Consider the following 18,295-nt stretch of genomic DNA (forward strand, 5'->3'; position numbering starts at 1 on the left):
CAAATTAATACCCAACCTTTCTAAAATTTCATGTTTTATTATATATTAATCTCCCCCCTTCCGTGACGGATATTTGCAGCTGCATGTGTGGGGTCTCTATGTTATTATCTCTTTGTTTGCATTCACTGCAACTTTGTGATCGCGACGCGCGCCGAGCTCCTCGACTACTGCGGTCATAAAGCAGCTTGACAATGAGCAACCAACCATGGCTCGACAATCTCTCAGACGACTGGGTGTCCGTCCCCGGAACTCCTACCAGCCCTGTGCCAACGCGATCCGCAAACCACTCTCGTCGCACTAGTTTACAGAGCTTACAAGGACTACCGAGCTCTCCCAGTCGCATTCCTGTCCCCGCGCGTCGCTCTGTCGAACCATCTCCCTTGGACAAGAAAAAGGTCTCCCGTCCCTGTCATTTCGTGAGGAGAGAACCGCCGACGCCCAAGACTCCGCGAACCCCCAAGACCCCCTCCAAGTTACGATCCCCCGCCCCGGAGAAGTCGAAGAAAACACTGAAGCCAGATATACCCTCCGCACGTAAACAGAAATCGCCTATGGATACCAGGTCGCCCCTACGATCTGTGTCTAATGCGTCCACGCAATCTGGCCAGCAGAGTACAGTACAAGTGAGACCGAAGAAGGGAAAAAGCAAAGAGAGCACACCGGAGTGGCGGAAAAGGCTGGTCCGTGGCGAGATCCCTTCGGGGGAGCAGCGCGATTTGTTCGCTCCTATCGGATTAGAAGGTGTGTTCAAACCGCCGACGCCAGGATCCGAAAAAGGACAACATGAGGCGATTCCGATGATGAAACAAAGGGATGAGCTGTGGGATTTCAGTCAACCGTCAGATAGAGACCATGATACAAGTCCAAGGAAGAAGTCATCGCGCACACGGAGCGTTATCGACCATGATGTTGCGAATACCTCAGTTGATGAAGGAGCTGTGCCACCAGCGTCTAGTTCTCAAGCGCCTAGTTCTCACCCACAGGAGAATGTGGAACCCAGTCACAGCCCGAAAGGATCGCCTAAGCGTACATTGGAAATGCAAAAGGGTCCCCAGGAAGGTCATTCAGACCGTAATCCCGGATCCAGTACTGTTCAGGACGATACACAAATGAGATCTGCAAGTGGTCTCGAAGAGCTTCGTAATGAGGGAATTACGCCCATCACGTTTACGCGAACCAATACGGTGGAAGGCAATGGTACGTCCGAAGTTATACGGTCAGCGTTGAAGCAGGTCACCAGCAAACTTCAGAAACTCTCTCTACCCCCATATGAGCGGCCGGACTCGAGAGCAAGTGACAGCGTTTTATTAAATCAGCAACCCGAATTTACTCTCGACCCTCTCTCAGAAGAAGACATATTCGATGTCACGAGTCATTCATTGCCCAGAGATCTGTCTATGGGAACTTTGGATTATCGAGGCCGCGGAGGTTTTCCAAATCTGCGCCGGGGACAGTATTTAAATGAAGACTCCTTCTTTAAGCATCAACTCTCTCCACCAACCTTCCCTTCTCAGCGTTTATCTCCATTTTTCTCCGAATATTCGAGGATTCGAAGTTCGCCGCCTTTCTATAATCGGACAAATCCCATACTCGACCCACCAACACTGCCTAGACCGTCGTCAGCTCATGTTAAGGCGCCGGAGCTCGGAGAGAATAAGGCTGAGGTTATACCCTCTTCAGGAAGCCCCTTGAAACTCTTCGGGACCCATGACACATTCACAAATAATAAACTGCTACGACGAATGAGCCAGTTCGAAGAAACCTTCGGGGATGTTTCTGAAGAAGATGAACCTGCTTCGCCCTCCGAGGAGGCTCGACGTAAGGGCGAGAGCCGAAGCTTGTTGAGCGAGAAAAAGGATACGATGGGCGAAAGCTCTTTGCGAACGGCTGAACGCCCGCGGTCACGCAGTACCGCAAATTCTCGTATCAGTCGGTTTGGTGATGGCCAACTCGATAATTTCGATTTTCACGACACAAGTCCTTATGAGCCCAAGTTTCTGAACAGCGACATTCCTGATATCGAGGTCCTTCCTTCGTCGAGGCGGAGACGATATCTGCGACGTCCGTCGCATAGGGACCCAAGCCGTCGCTCGGAACTTCACCTTCCTGACTCGATAGACAAGGAATCGAACACAGAAAGAGTATTCAACTCGAATAACCAAGATCCGTTCCCACTGGCAAATCCTGAACAGGCAGAACTGGAATGGAATCCGAATCTGAGGTCTCCTGCAAAAGATCCAACGCCCAAGAGGCGCAGAACCTTCGGGCAATCACCGTTCTCGACAGGGGAGGATGAGGGAGAAGCGGTCCAGAGTGGTCAGTCTGGGAATAAATTGTCCTTACTACAGAGGAGCTTAATGCAACATGGGTTGCAATATGATAACGACAGCCTGCTCCGGCCTCAGTCATCCCAACGCCCCAGGACGCCAACGCCCAGCCAAACAAGGTCTACAAGATCGACAAGATCTACAAGGAAAAGATCTTCACCGAGCAAAAATGAACCTGACATTATGTATAATGACGAGAATACTCCGCCAGAGGCAAGTGTGCCAATGGTAAAAGTCACTGGTGTTCATGATGAAAGGCGGAAAGGGTCAATAACAACCCAGGACTTCCTTAACGAGGCGACAAAGATAATGGACATTATCAGATCAAAAGGAAGAGCTGTAGGTGGCCTTTCCAGCGTAGAAGAGTCCGAGACAGAGGACAAGAACGAAAGTGACAGTTACGAAGATGAATCCACTCGAGAAGAGTTCTCACGTCCCCCGAGTCGGGAAGGTGTTGATATGCGGAAATTACGGGAGCCGCAGGAGCCGAATCCAAGGATATTAAGCCACCTGAAGAAATTCCAAGAACATGATGACTTGGAGTTTGGTGATAACGCTTCTGTTACATCGCTGGACTTTGACAATGAAGGGCACTCTTCTTCTCAGGTAGAGAACAACAGCAAGGATGAGCAAGGTCATGAAGCCTCCATAAATCAAGCATTTGAGAATATGCAACCTGATGACGATGTATTTGAGGAGCGGGAACGGAAATCATCCGCACCTACCTCCGGCGAAGATGATGACCTGCCAGATCTCTTGACCTTCAATACGCAAATATCGTCTAAAAGTCTCAGCGCCCGTTCAGTACCTACTGGCTCATCGCAAAGCTCTCATGCTAAGGGTGTTCTGTCATCTGATCTTGTGTCTCATTTGATCCCAGAACAGGTGAACGGTCTGACTTACGACCGTTACAGGCATCAGTGGATCAGGGAGAGGTCCGAAGTTTCCTTTCAAAAGCCTAAAGGGGAAGACAGTGAGGATGATCCATTCCGAGATATCCCCGACCTTAGTGTAGATGAATTGCAAGAAATGATGAGGATGGAAAACTCGCCTTCTCCTGAGCGAACGAAGGACTCTGTTCTGTTAGAAGATGACAACGCTCCAAGACCACTGAGTCGAAAGTCTCGTTCTCCTAGTTCGGTGGTTCGGCCAGCAACTAAAGATGACGAACCTTCAGTTGCTGCCGGCTCTTTGCAGTCTAAGGCGACGTGCTCGTCCCCTAGTATTCTGGATTCGGCGACTAAAGTAGCCTCCTGGGATTCTGAAGCTCAACAGAAGAGAGCATCCTCTAGCGAAGTCGAACATGAGATACAGCTTCACGAGGGTCGTTTGTCCAAGCCCCCGAGGCGCCAAAAAGGTGGGAAGCAGCAAGCTCGAGTGGTTACGATAAGTTTTTCCTCGCCCCTCGTTTCACAAATCGCATATAGCGACGATGAAAGCCCGTCAAAACTCCGGCGAGCTCAACTTGCGGGTCCCGGGCAAGAAAATCAAACCACGGCGGGCCATACGTATACATCCGAAAAGCCCTTCCCCCGACACGCTATCTCCAGAATAGACGAGACGGGCGAACTTTCGGGCGACCATCTAAATTTGGTTCGCAGAGATGATGCCGTATGTACGCCGCTTAAGAGTCACCCTGAGAATTCGCTTGTGTGTCTCCGCAATATGGGACAGGACACGAGTTATAGCTTCCATTTGAGTCCTTTGCCGGACTTCACAATCCATCAAATTGACCAACCTCTTCAACTAGAGCTTAGTTATGTGGCTCAGCGCACCCACCCCACATCTTTGCGTCAGGTACATGGAGCCTTCGCTCTAGCAACTGAAGAATTAGTCAAGCATATTACGGCAGCTGAGCCTTTTGAACCTAATTGGGAACATGTTCGTCGCTTAGTTCTTCGACACAAGGGGCTTATTACTCTTCACAAGCTCTGCGATTTTTGCCCTCAACTCGAAGACCTCGATGTTTCTAACAACAGTATTGGACAATTGAGTGGAGTGCCTTCAACCTTGAGAACTCTAAGAATACCGCAAAACTGTCTTTCTAATCTCACAGCCTGGGGTCACCTGATAAACCTGCAATACTTAGATGTCTCTGGCAATGAGCTTGAAAGTCTGGATGCATTCAGCCGCTTGATTCACCTGAGGGAGCTGAAAGCTGATGATAACAACATTCGAAGCATTGATGGTATCTTTGAGCTGGACGGACTTCTCAGTTTGAAGTTGCGCAACAACAGCTTGACCACTGTCGATTTTGGAGGTTCGGATTTGTAAGTAACCTTGTTCCGGCTCCTGCTGCTACAACGGCTAATTCTTTTGCTTGTATAGAATTCGCCTTCAAGAATTAGACCTCAGCCATAACCAGCTGATTTCCATTCGGAATCTCGAGACGCTTTCAGCACTGTCAACTCTCGACCTTAGCTTTAACCAACTAGCTAGAGTCGCCCCGTCAGCATCTATGCCATACTTGTCATCTCTGAGACTCTCAAGTAATCAGTTACATAGTCTGGATGTTGAGGCTTTTCCGTCACTCAGCCTCCTTTACCTTGACCACAACTATCTCTTCACAGTCTCCGGGCTTGCACAATGTCCAGATTTGGAGGTCTTCTCTGCCCGAGAGCAGATGAACACACGCGATCACAATGGTGGTTTCTTTGACGTGGACTTGGGCTTGGTAAAAGATGTTCGAAAGGTCTTCTTATCGTGCAATAAGCTGTCTTTGCAGTGCCTCTCACCTTCCACTCCCCTTTCGGGGTTGCAATTGCTCGATATTGCATCCTGCAACATTCAAAGCCTTCCTGCGGATTTTGCTCTGAATTTCCCGAACGTCAGGGTTCTCAACCTGAATTTCAACTCCCTGGCTGGTATTAATGAATTGGCAGGATTGAACTGTCTGTCCCGACTGGCATTGGCTGGTAACTGCATCGCGAGGCTAAGGAGGCTTTGTCAAGTTTTGAGCCGGATAGGAAGAACCAACAAAGCCAAGGTCTCTACCCTTCAAAAGGTAGATGTGAGAGGCAACCCACTTACCGTCAGATTCTATCCCCCAGCTATCACTGGTGGCGGGAAAGTGAGTGACTCAGAGAGTCTGACAGTCGAGGATAAGCCCATTCAGCGGGAGCAAGTGGGCTTGGATATCCAATCTGTGCTCGCCGAGTTCGGGCAGGCCGAAAATGTAGACCGCTCGGTTCTCAATGAAAATGATGACGAGCCTACCTCTGAAAAGGATGTCACTATTGACGACCCCTACACGTTGCCACCGGCAGATCCCAAGGCTGACCAGAGATATTTGTCTCATTTGGATGACCCAACACGACTACGACGCAGAGTATTCGAACTCATGCTGTATGCCGGAACAGGCGGCTCACTCAAAATCTTAGACGGATTGCACTTGCGACCCTCGTTAGAACCAGGCTCCGACATGGATCACGCCTGGAAGAAGCTTGAGAAGCTCGGCGTACTCAAAAGAAAAGCCATTACAGGATGACCTTTTTTTCTTTTCTCACTGCTTCGCTTTTTTCCCTTTTTTTATCTTCGTCTTTCACCTTCTCTTTTTGACCTTCTTTAAATTCTCCTATCTTCTTTCATACCCTTTTCTACCCTTGAACGGCTTGTCTGTATGAGTGTTATTAATGTTGGTTTGGTTGGCGTTGTCCGCAAAGGATTGCATACTTGGAGTTATGGAATTGGATGAGTAAAGGTCTTGGATTGACTGCATGAGCGACTTATTTGTATTCGTTTAGTGTTCACCACTGAATTCAATTGTTTATTGTCTGGTGGGACCTGGGATACCAATTTAGAATCAACTGGAGTGGTTTATGCCTTACTATTTAAGAAAATGAGCAAGTTGTCTTCAGCGCCGCATACTAACCAGCCAGAGATATATGTATGGTGCACTACACCTTTATTCACCCATCTTGAGTGCACACTGCTTGAATCAGCGACTCGATTCAATTCGCCACGTTGTTATTCCTTTCGGCCTGACCAGTCTGTCTTTGCATGATCCCAAAGATCAATATCCAATTCTCCAGCGTATACTTAAGCAAGGTCAGAGAAATGAAACAGCCCCCAAGATTCCTACATACATATTCTGTCTACAATTTCCCATGCCTCAAAGAAACTGCTCAAAAGCGAAAGTGAAGACACAATCATGGGTCAATATCCAGTATACATATCGCACCACACAAACCACCTCCCCCAACCTCAAGCATACGACTCATCCACCTCCCAGTATTAACCGGCGAAGGCACCTTAGGCTTAACATTAACCCACTACCCACAAAACCCCAAAACTATAGTAACAAATTTGCCCAATGTGTAAAGGTAAAGTCATGATCTCTCTCTTTGCTTAGGAATAGTAGGAACCTTTGAGCAGATATTGTATAGTCATTGCTTGGTCACCGAACTGGTCTCCTTCGCATTCAGGATTGTCAAGACTGTCATGGCGGTTTATACTCTGCTCTACCTAATAAAGTAATATGATCATGAAGGTCTGTTGACCATTCGCAATCATACATCCCCCCAATAACCCTGGATTTGAAAAATACATCTAGTGGCACCACTTCCCTCTTTCAGGTTAGATATACCGCATAGAAGGTATAACTCACCCACCCGCCAATGATCTATCTAGATTCTGTATATTGGATCCCTTACGGCAAGTGTGCTCCTTAGGAATTTCCTACTTGGTCCTTAGTAGACTAATCTAGATCAAACTGGAGGAGGCCGGAACACGGCCCACCAACAGCCACGCCCAATAGAACCCTAAGATCCTCCTCAAGCCTCGTACTAGCTATCACCAACCCACCAATCTGTTCTCGCCCTTGGAAAGTATTTCATTTTCACCTCCTCAAGTACCCCGCCCTAGTCAGCCGCAGCTGAGGTCCTGAGGATGAGTGCCCGTGCATTAGTTGTGATTTTGTTTCCTGGCCTATGCTAGCGAGAGGTCTGATAGTGATAATTTTGATCCGAAATCCAGAATCTGACAGGAATAGCTTGATTTCCTGAGGACTATCACCTGATGTCAAACCCCACAATAAATTGGTTTTCACTATGAAGATACCAAACATGGCGTTTTTCGAGGTTTCGGCCCAACTAGAATAAGGTGGGATATCCCACCCTAAACCGTTATCAGCTTTTCCGTCCCAAGCTCCTCGTTTTATCATGCCTTTTGGGAGTGGTGATAAGCCTTTTTCATAGACACAACAAAAATGGCGATCCTTGAGAGCCAGATCCCCGCCATCTACGAACGCGCAATCAAGAAGTACCAGGAGATCACCGACGAGCCGTTGGATGTACAATTCCTCGCAAAGATTCAAAATGTTAAGGATTTGACTAAAGAGATAGACGCAAGGAACAACAACTTCCGCGAGTTTCGCGAGAAGCGGGGCGCTATTTACGATGTTCTTAACGCGGCGATGTTCCCGGTACAATTGTTCGGTGATTTGGCAGCTGGAGGTGCCTCCATGGTGTTTCCACCCAGCAGTCTTGTCTTTGGAGCCGTTACATACCTGATGGGTGCTGCGAAGGGGGTGTCGGCTTCGTATGATGCCATCCAGGATTTAATGAGTACATTGAAGGTAACTATAGATTTCTCACGTGGATGGTATGGGAGTATTTGTGTCTAAATCGCTCTTAGGACTTCACTATCCGGCTGAAAGCGTATAGTCGGGAGGCCATCTCTGAAGACTTGAGTAACAAGCTCAGCGATATTCTTGTTACCTTGGTTGAGATTTTCGCTCTGTCGACTAAAACGATTCGCCGAGGCCGACTGCTCAAGTTCACGCGCAATATTCTGCTTGGAAGCAATGATGCGATCCAGGGGGCAATGGGTAAGCTGGACAAGTTGACTAGAGTAGAGGCTGACCTAGTTGGAGCTGAGACGCTGACCGAGTCCAAACGGACTGGTCGCGTTGTGGATGGCATGTCAGTAACGGTCAACACTACCAACGCCACTGTGATTGAAACAGGTATGACCGTGAACCAGATGAACGTTCGAGTGAACGAGGTGCAGGAGATGCTGGGGACCTTGCTTGTCTCAGTGAACGAGAACAAGCAGGAAAATAGCGATGATCGTGAAAAAGCACTGCAGGAGCATGTGAACAAGATCCTCCGACCATCAAAAACAGATTTTGCCCAAGACTGGTATGATAAGATCAATAAGGCCCGTATACCGGGTACAGGAGACTGGGTCCGGGATGAGAGCATCTTCCAAGAGTGGCTAAGCAAGGATACGCCGGTTATTTTTATATCGGGTAATCCTGGAGCCGGAAAGTCCTACATCGTGGCGAATATCATTAGCCTCCTCAGGGAGTTGCATCCCCAGGGCGTTCAAAACACGTCGCTAACCTCTGTGGGATTCTTCTTTTTCAAGGACGACAATCCGGGCACGAGGTCATTCCACCAGGCCCTGCGGGACCTTGCACTGCAGATTAGCAGAAATGACCCGGTGTATCTGAAACATCTCGCCACCATCGAGGACTACGAGAGGATAAGCACACTCGAAAGTGCATGGCGACTCCTCTTTACCGGATATTTCATTAAGAAATCCAACACCGATAGCAATGTCTATATCCTGCTAGACGCCGTTGATGAAGCGTTAGACCAAGAACGGAGGGCCTTCCTCAGTCTGGCAAAAGATCTATACGATTCCCCAGACGATTCACGCCTCCAGCTTGCCATTATTGGTCGACCTCACATAAGTGACCAGTTACTTGAAGGTCTAGAGGAGGAGGTACCAACAATTCATGTCACGACGTTGAAGAACTCTAAAGACATAAATCAGTACATCCATACTAGCGTCAAGAAGTCTGTGGTACTCAGAAGAGTGTCGGCGAAATTGCGCCAGGAGATTGTGGAGAAGCTATCGGCCGGTGCGGAGGGCATGTTTCTCTGGGTGAACCTCATGCTGCAAGAATTAGTCAAGAAGCGGAATGAGTCAAGTATACGGAAGGCTTTGGATCAAGCGCCAAAGGGCCTCAAAGAAATGCTGCGCCATGTTCTATTAAGTTTCTCCACTAGCTCTAATGAAGAGGAGCTAGAATTCCTCAATGAGATACTACTATGGGTCACCTGTTCGAGGCAACCTTTAACTCTGGCTGAGGTAGAGGCGATCCTCAGGCTAAAGTCACCGGAGGGAGACGGTATGATCTATCCCGAAGGAGCACTACGGCGCCAGTTTGCCTCCTTCTTCAACCTGGATCGAGAAGATGGGCTCACCACGGCTGAGCTACAGATGATGTCCGCCAATAGGAGCACTTTTGATGAGTCTGACGATGAAGGGGAAGATAATGACGCTGGCGAAGAGGCGTTCGACGATGTGGAGAACTTCACAGATTTTGACTCTCACAAGCAAACAACGACGGTCACTTTTTGTCATGCATCCATTGGCGATTTCTTCCGTGATCAGACGGAAGGTAAAGTTTCCGATGGGGAAAGTCATGTTCCTGTTGGTGTCGATTACCTGAAGGCGAAGGCGCACGTGCTCAAGACATTTTTAAGGCTCTTTACGGATAAGGACTTTGTGAAGAAAGCGGATGATTCTGAGCATATGCTCCGCCATGCGGCCGAAAACTGGGTCCAACATCTTCTTACCACGCCCTCAACTGACTGCTGTCTTGAGGATAGACGTGATATAGCCAAAATGCTCCTGGTGGCTTTTAGATCGGAGGAAGCGATTACTTCCTGGTTAGGTTATCGGGGCTGGGTATCAACAGAGGCTGGTACTCGAGCTGTCCGACAGTGGTGGGAAGACGAGGAAGTTCTCAAATTGCTGACCCCTGACGAACGAGAGTTTATTTCCTCGACCAAGGATGATCCCATCACAACATTCAAGCCGGTTGTCATGCTCTGCATTAAGAAATGGCTCATGGAAGATGTGTGGTTGGTTGCTCCTGTTGCTGCCGTGGTGTGGAGCTACCAAAGTCTTATTAAAGGCAAGGAGGTTGACTTTCTCGAAATATTCAATCCGACGGCAGAGGAGATTATTGAAGCTGCTGAGTTCGGCGATTCTGAAAAAACTGCGCTCTGGTATCGCAGGTGTGCGATGGTTCTGCGCCAGTTGCAGTATCTTGACCAGGCGTTGGAATACTTCTCCAAGGCGGTTGAACTAGAGCCTGACAAGTGGCTGATCAAAGCTGGTATGGCAATAACATATTCGATGAAAGGGGAATGGCAGAAAGCCGTCGACCTTGATAAAGAAATTGTGCAAGCTTTATCAGCACAGATTGGATCCAATCAAGAAAATTTAACGCTCAAAGCAAGTCTTCACACATGCCTAGAACGCCTGGGCGACTCTTTTAAACAGCTTGGAGATTCAGAGAAGTGGTTTGAGGCATATAAGAAAGCACAGGCGACGATACCCTATTGTGACAATTGTATTAATGTACTTCTCGAGCATTATGGCATAAACCATAATCATGATGCCACCATTGACCTACTTAAGGAATTAGCCAATACGCCGGTTCCGGGCGAAGACTTTTCAAGATTGACGCAGTCGCTGTGGGACAATCCGGAAGAAGACACGAGATACTTTGTGCTTGCTGCAGATGCTGCATTGGCTACCAATAACCTCGGTTTCATGGTGGAGTCATGGCGTACTGCAGCCCGTGCGGCTAGGAAGGCGTCCAAGACGGTGACAGCCGCTCAGCTCGATATGTCTCTTTCTCGGATTTACAGTGAATTCCTTCATGATCAGGAAAAGGCAGTCAAGCGTTGGGAGAAGATCATGAACACGTACGCCTCATCCAAGGATGAAACTGCGGTTGGCTTTTTAAGGCTGAAGGCCTCCTTTGAACTGGCAAAACAGTTTCTCGGTGACGCTGTTGAGGCAGGAATCGGAACCCCACAAGCAGAAGAAGCTGGTGCAAAACTCGAGAAGCTTGTAAAACAAGCCAAGCTAGACGATAAGTCCGCACTTTGGATTATCTCCAGCACGCGTGCCATTTGCTTGGGTACCTACTATCGCTTGAGCGGACGTGAAGAGGAAGCTAGGGCTCTTTTCAAACCATCCATCAAGCGGGGGATCGAAATTTTGTCAGATGATGATCCTGAAAACGACGTATTTGGGTTCATAGACCTCATGAACGCACTATTAGCGGCTGGCGACGTCAAAAACGTGACTGCGATCGCGTATCATGAAGTCTTTGGGAAATACAATGTAGATGATCTAGAGGGGACAACGGGCAATGAAAGCCTTGACAATGAGAGCTCTGACTTGGTGACCTGTGATGGACCATGTCGGAAAGAATTGCCTTCGCTCGATGACTACTATCAGTGTCCCATCTGTCTGGATACTGGATTCTGTCCAACTTGCGTCAAGCTACTCGCGGAGGGCACCATGGGCATCAAGAAATGCAATCCCAAACACGTCAAGGACTTTTTGTATGTTCCCCGGCGGCCTAGGAACGTAGCAGCGGGAAAGATGCTGGTGGACGGTGAGGAGATGGACTTCGAGCTTTGGAAGCAGCAGCTGAAGAAGGAATGGGGTATATAGTGTTTATCCCTAGGATTCCAAGACAAATTGTTGCTTCTGATGTTACTAATGCTAAACTGTGGGATCCATAAAGTGGAGAGCAAAAGAAATGCAAAAGATGATTATGTACAACCCAACCCATACCTCTTGGAATCACCTCCCTTAAAGTAACCTTTCCATAGCCCGTCCACAAAACACAACGTATTGAGTTAATATATACGTCTTTGTAATTATCACGAACTCTGTACTCGTAGACCTAGTAGTATAAGTATTGAAATTTCAGATAGAATAGAATAATGAGCTCGCAACTGCTTGTTCTCTATTAAATATAAGAATGCTAACGATAGTATTTATTGTGGGAATAATGAGTATAAGGACTTAAGTAAACAAGCCCAACTTATTAAGATATTTGAAGTTATATCACATCGTATAGACCTGATACACTTCTGAAATCGGGATTATTGTAACCTACCCCAGAGACCGACACAGTCCGGGTATGGGACCTTAGTCTTGGTGTCATGCGGGCAATGGATATAGGCAGACTCAGTTGGCACTCTCACGCAACTGAGCCCGACCTGTAGAAGTTCTATCGTCGGGGTCTCCGCTCCATCTAGGGCAGAAGGGTATTCCGGAAAGGTTGTGCAGTGGATTGGTCTGGAATGTCTCATTGAGTATCATATTCCATACCCTGGTAACTTACCCTCCTCCTTGGGACCCTCTTAGTCGGGCCGTCTCAGGAGTGCAGGTATATTGGTGTTCTAGAAGAATAACATTAGCCACTGTCGTTCCTTTCCCCGGATATATCAGTCCATATAGCTACCTGCTTCGCCCGATGGATATCATGGGGAAGAGTAGGCCTCAAGATAGATTTGACAATGAAAAGCAGGGATGTGTGCGATACTAGGAATTATCATTTTAGCTAACTAGCTTTGTCGTATCTGGGGGATACGGACAAAGACTAACTTCCACTTCCGTTGCTCAGACTTTCCCCAGCACCCAGGAGCTATGTGTGTTCTCAAGGCCCATATCTTTGAATTCAATTGTAAAGGACCATCTGCAGGTGCTGTAGCTGGCGCTGTCGTTAGCGCTGTAGTTGCTAATAGGCCTAAGAGTAGTGTGATGAACAAAGGATATTCAATATCCTTAACTGGAGGACATACTCGAGGTGAACAGCAGATGCCTCGTTCTTCTGAGTGTCAACGTAATATGCTGCCTAGTATTTGGAGGGGATTGATTCTCTCTGAAAGATGTTATCGTTTTGGGTAACTCGTATATATCTTTGTATTGATCTTCAAGGCGGCGCAAACAAGCTGAGGCAGTCTATCGTACATTTCCTAAAGATATATATCAATGTATTAAGCTCAGCTGCCATTGCTTTGACTAAAAGGAGTGAACCATAGGACTCGAGAAAGAGAAATATAGCATTGAATTATGTACTATGAAAACTTGAGGAGCGGCTGTCAGAGAAGGGGTCAACCCATCTTGCCTTCCAAAGCTCGGCCTATTGTGCCTCCTGTTTGTTCAAGTGGCATTGGGTAAAAGCGCACAAGGGCGGCTTGTAGAGAGGGTACCATAAAGCAAGTTGTACTTGATTGACAAAAGTCATGACATGACTCATCACCGTCTAGATAAGGATATTCCGGGTTTGCGTACCAGTAACTCTGTGAGCAATGGCCTCATAGTCTAGTATTGACAAGGGTCATGAGCCTGGCGCCTCTTCTTACCGCAACAGCCGTACAAACGTTAGTTAGGTATGTGAACTGCTTGTGTCCCTTGTTTCCGGTAGATATCGCAAGATATAGACAACCCTGGTAAGGTACGACCAGTTCCGTTCTAAACAGTGCTCATTGAATACTATATATAGAGCCGCGCCTCCTAAGGGCTAGCTCTCCGAGTTTTCTTTTGAAATGGGCCGGTGAAATGCAGTACCGACCAAGCATAATATCATGATGTCCAGAATGTAGTCGGCCAGGCATCTATTCCAGTCGACTCTTCAATTAAGAATACATCCGGGTGGACAAAGTCGATCTCATTGTCTGTCCGGCCAAGAAAGTCCTGCATCGTAGGTTCTAGAAAGGCCATCTCAGTGGTGAGGCCCGGAACAGGGATCGGGGTAATGCTGCTAGGATCTAGCGCCTGGTCCAAATGTGTAGCATCGCCGACTACATGGTGAGATTTTTCCTGTGTAAATCTGCGAGCGTCATGGTGCATACCTATACTTCCAGAGCAACTTCGTAAGCATTGCTTTACTCGCTTCAGATTTTCGTAAAATTCCGCTGCTGCAAGGTTGCCATGGTCTCTCATTCGATGAAGGATCTCTATAGCTGTTTCGAGGGACTCTAAATCGGCAGCGGTTCCGATAGAGGGCAGAAGTCCTGACATCACAAGAATAATAGCAGAGGCGAAGAGATACTGTGCGTAAAAGTACCCATACATAGGTAGTGACCCATTGACCCACTCCTCGATTATAAGGACGTGAGAATGCCGGGCAGCGTGAATGCATGCTTCACTCAATGTGATAACTGCCTGTGGGGTATCTTCATGGTTTTCGCGTTGGGCGCGTTGTTGGAACAAGGCGTGGAGAAGTATGGGGCGAGTCGCTAATATGACACACTTTATCATGTCAGCGAATCCTTATAGCATTCGTATGCAAAACCTACCTGGTTGAATTGCAAGTGGAGAGACACAACATGCTTTGGAGGCGACCCTTCCACTGGTAGTTTGGTATGCGCTGGCAGAGATTGAACCCAGTCCTGCAATGCGAGTAGCAACTGCTGCTCCCGTTGTAGAAATGACTCTTGGTGTGGCCTCCGGCTGTATATCTTCTCTATGATCTGTCCAATGATACGGGCCAAGCGGATACTGCAAACCAGATATGCTGTATCTGAAAATTGCTCTTCGGCGCCGGGTGCAGTGACATCCGTTGGCAAATCAACATGGATATCATCGTCACGAATCTGGAGAGGGAAGCCGATCTTGGATGTATACATGCGGTCAAAGATGTAGATAGCCCACCAGAGCCGGACACGATGTTCACGCTCGATAGGATCCGTGCATTGACGAGTAGGAATATTATGGTTTAGCCCTAAGATCAATCCTAGACGCATGGCACTCCCAATTAACATATAGGCGGAATGCCGTCGATTCAAGAAATAAGAGTATAATGACTAGTGTACTGTTAGAGCACACATTAGAGAACAAGTAAGGTCACTCACCAAGAGTAGTAAGCTCTCCAGATGTATCATTCCTGGCCTCTCTGGTAAGATTGGTATGAGACCCATTGCTCGTACATAGTATCTTGTCCCTGGCACTCGGCTACCCGGTGACGAAATCGACCGGGAGTACACCTCGCCCAACGCAAAAAGGGAGAAGAACTTGCAGGTTAAAGCTGGATCATCTCTCAGCGAAGGTAGGCGGTACACATTTTCCAGCTGCTCAAGTGTAGACTTGCGCAAGAATAAGTGATAGACACGACTAAGTTGGTTGAAGGCAATTTTGACTAGCAAACGAGCTTGGGCGAGGCCAGGCCATTGAGCTTCGCCCTCTAACAGTGAAGACTCGGGCGTATACTGAGTCCGGGCAACATGGGCGGTATTAGGATCCTGTGTTAAAAACTGTCGCAGTCGTGTTGCAAATGCCGTGCAGGCAGCTTCCCCCATATAGATGGGAGGAGCAGACGAATCATATGGATAAAACCAAGCCCGCTCTCCTAAAAGTGGATTTTGAAGAGACGGATAGGATTCCGGCGGCAGTACGACAGTGTCAGAAGTGCTTGCTGGAGAAGGGTTTGGTGTATATGGATTGCGAAGCTGTTCTTTCAACTGGGAGTTTTCAGAAAGAATTTGGTTGATATAACTGTGAGAGCATAAGATGGAGCCCCAGGGCGAGGACCAATGAGCAAGGTAGGGCAGGGTAGGGTACCTTTCGTTAACTTTGAGCTTCCGATCGCGTAAGGTATATTGGCACTCATCCCCGCATCCAGCTTGGCGGCATCTAGTGCAAGGCTGGTCACCGGAGCATTTGACCTTATGTGTGTGACATCGGTGACAGCTACACGGCGATTAGAACAGTATCCAAACTTGGGAGGGCTGTTTGACGTACGCGACGGGCTTCTTTCTGTTACGCCCGAGTGGATTCTTCTGGACAGGCATAAAGATCAAGTTATTATTCGAATGCCTCTTTCGATCCGTCTTTTGATACGATAGTTGAAAGCTTTGAACCTGAAGGCAGTGTAGTTGGTCGGGATTTGGCTTCTTCGCCGAGAAGCACACTAGGCCGCTTAGTTAATCATCCACTTCATCCCTCGGGAAAAGGTCAAGTTGCCGATGGCCATTGCAACAGAGGAAAGAAAAGGGAGAAGACTGGGAGCTTCACACTAGGAACTACAGTTCAAGGTTAGATGTCAAGGGAGAATACCCTGAAAGAGTCTAAAGTAATCTAAAATTTCGGAACGAAAGTTGAGCTAAAATCATAGCATTGCATATAAACATGAAGTGTACAGAGTAGATCAAGGCCATAAGATACATAGCGTCAGCGCTATCGCTTCAGAGTTTCCGAAATTAAACGAACAGTGTCGACATTAAGCATCTATCCCTGTAGTAGCCTAAGTACGATTAGTATATGGTTGTCAAATTGTACAAATAAATAGAGTATAGACTACACCAACCGTAACACCATCGGGGATATCGTTCAAAGCGCCGTAGCTCCCTGTTAATACACTTCCCTTTTCGCGACTCTCACTAGCCTTGGGACAAACACGAATGGGTCCGAAGCCACCACAATCCCATCGAGTCCCCAGCTTGTTGCGAAATGGATCGATTCCTGTAGGCTGGATGCCCTAACGACCCCCGTGGGGAAGTTCCCTGAGTCACTGAGGAAGAATGCCAGGAAGCATGTCCTGTATGAGAGACAATAGTAAACAAGCCTTTAGATCGAAAGAGGACAATACGATGAGTTGAAAACGGCAAGAAGGATGTGAGAAATGCTTGACAGAATGGTGTTCACAAAAAATTTCACTTAATAGCGAATATGTCTGCTTTCCACTCGTGCGACGCTACGAAGAGCATAGGGTACTCTAGAAAAAAAATATAGAATTAGAAAGGCTGGCGGTGGAACCGTAAGTAAGAAATTCCCATACTCAACTCCATAACTAGTGCAAGAGGCTTGGGTGTTTGTGACAGGATATCATCCAACGTCACAAAATGATTCATGAATGTAATGCTCCCTAGTATTAGCCTTGAAGCCTTTTTGTTGGAACTCAAGTGTGCGCTTCAGTTGCTCTGTGAGACGAATAGGCTTGTAGTCATTATTTTGGTCCAGAGAGCATGACCGTATTCTCTGTGATTTCGACTCCTCTGTAGGCCCCCTTCCATGTCTTGTCTGAGAATTACTGATATGCATAAGATTATAACGAAGATTAATTTGTAAGACTATCTGATACCAAGGGGAAGACTAATGCCTGTTCAAGGCCTAAATTATGCATCCATGTATCAAGTCCTGTTTCGCTGACCAGGAAGTCATTGTATACCACGGGGTACATGATCTTTAGTTAATCGAACATCTGGCACATTGTTGGTTCACGACAACCGATTCCTGTTCTTTCCTTACCAAGCCATGATATAGTTAGCGAAAGACTTCTAGAGAACGGTTTCTGACTTGCCTCTACCAAATCTGCACCCAAATCTATGGCTTTGAGGAATGATTAGAGACCTGATAACTACTACAAGTCATCGTCGAAGGTTTCGTACTATTTGCGTAGTGTTCTCTCCTAATGATAGATGCTTTGGATTCAAAGTGGTTGACTGAGCCCTTGGCTTGATTAGCATGACTTTTCTTAAAAGGTTTCGAATATGTACATCTGTGTCTGATTATTTTAGTTGGTCCCCCTTCTTTCCAAAGTGTATCTCTGGCTGGAATAGAGCGTATAGTATGCGTAAAGGACTTCACAATGAGAAAAGTAAAAGTGATCGTTCCGATGTCCTCGAGTGTTCCCGTTGATTATCTATGTATACTATTGTCCCTAATTAGGCTCTCCCTTGCATTCCCTAGGCCTTTTTTGAGATCATTCAGAAGCGCCGAAGCGCTGCACATGTGATCGTATACCGATCTTGATGATCACCAGTGGAAGGTATTGCTTAGTTAGGTGTTCTTCTCCATAAGCAGACCCCATGAAGTGAATGAGGTTTCCAAAGTATGCCCTCGACCCGTAGAGTATTGATAACTGCATCAAGACAAGCCTGGCACTTTGCATAGGCCGTCTTTCTTTAACGACTGTATTTGCGTGGTTTTGAAGAAAGCATCCAGAGCACCGTTACGACGTAAGTTTCGCAAATTTTCTGCTTGAGTATGGTGCTGATATTAATCGAATCAGACACCCCTGACAACAGCCATCGTTAACAGTTCACATAATGCCTTACGGCTACTGCTCGATCGCGGGGCTGAGTGCGATGAGTGTCTGCGTCTGAAAAGGCCCTTATCTGCTTCAAACCGCAGCACTATAT

General features: G+C 47.4%; 3 protein-coding genes across 3 annotated transcripts; 2 read left to right on the forward strand and 1 right to left on the reverse strand.

The window, feature by feature from the left end:
- Positions 1–191: 191 nt before the first annotated feature.
- On the forward strand, positions 192–5,814 carry BDW43DRAFT_297010 (uncharacterized protein; the record flags this gene model as incomplete). Its single annotated transcript, XM_032044305.1, has 3 exons — positions 192–3,654; positions 4,180–4,597; positions 4,656–5,814. The coding sequence occupies 3 exons, from the start codon at positions 192–194 to the stop codon at positions 5,812–5,814; spliced, it is 5,040 nt and encodes a 1,679-aa protein (XP_031904894.1).
- Positions 5,815–7,148: 1,334 nt separating this feature from the next.
- On the forward strand, positions 7,149–11,901 carry BDW43DRAFT_262960 (NACHT and TPR domain protein). The gene is made up of 2 exons (XM_032040483.1): positions 7,149–7,902; positions 7,962–11,901. The coding sequence occupies exons 1-2, from the start codon at positions 7,534–7,536 to the stop codon at positions 11,814–11,816; spliced, it is 4,224 nt and encodes a 1,407-aa protein (XP_031904895.1). The 5' UTR covers positions 7,149–7,533; the 3' UTR covers positions 11,817–11,901.
- A 1,155-nt stretch (positions 11,902–13,056) lies between these two features.
- Positions 13,057–15,984, reverse strand: BDW43DRAFT_262966 (Zn(II)2Cys6 transcription factor). Its single transcript, XM_032040484.1, has 5 exons — positions 15,897–15,984; positions 15,717–15,845; positions 15,011–15,650; positions 14,456–14,962; positions 13,057–14,408 (listed from the first exon to the last, which is right to left on the reverse strand). The coding sequence occupies exons 1-5, from the start codon at positions 15,944–15,946 to the stop codon at positions 13,740–13,742; spliced, it is 1,995 nt and encodes a 664-aa protein (XP_031904896.1). The 5' UTR covers positions 15,947–15,984; the 3' UTR covers positions 13,057–13,739.
- Positions 15,985–18,295: the final 2,311 nt, after the last annotated feature.

This window comes from Aspergillus alliaceus (genome assembly GCF_009176365.1).
Source record: "Aspergillus alliaceus strain CBS 536.65 unplaced genomic scaffold BDW43scaffold_4, whole genome shotgun sequence".
NCBI lineage: Eukaryota > Fungi > Ascomycota > Eurotiomycetes > Eurotiales > Aspergillaceae > Aspergillus > Aspergillus alliaceus.

Bases quoted from the DNA above. Each gene is read 5' to 3' on its own strand.
- BDW43DRAFT_262966 (XM_032040484.1), bottom strand. From the start codon at position 15,946: ATGCCTGTCCAGAAGAATCCACTCGGGCGTAACAGAAAGAAGCCCGTC. The intron at 15,651-15,716 runs GTACCCTACCCT...ATGCTCTCACAG, and splicing joins AAGCTCAAAGTTAACGAAAG to TTATATCAACCAAATTCTTT. The intron at 14,409-14,455 runs GTAGGTTTTGCA...GACATGATAAAG, and splicing joins TCCACTTGCAATTCAACCAG to TGTGTCATATTAGCGACTCG.
- BDW43DRAFT_262960 (XM_032040483.1), top strand. From the start codon at position 7,534: ATGGCGATCCTTGAGAGCCAGATCCCCGCCATCTACGAACGCGCAATC. The intron at 7,903-7,961 runs GTAACTATAGAT...AATCGCTCTTAG, and splicing joins ATTTAATGAGTACATTGAAG to GACTTCACTATCCGGCTGAA.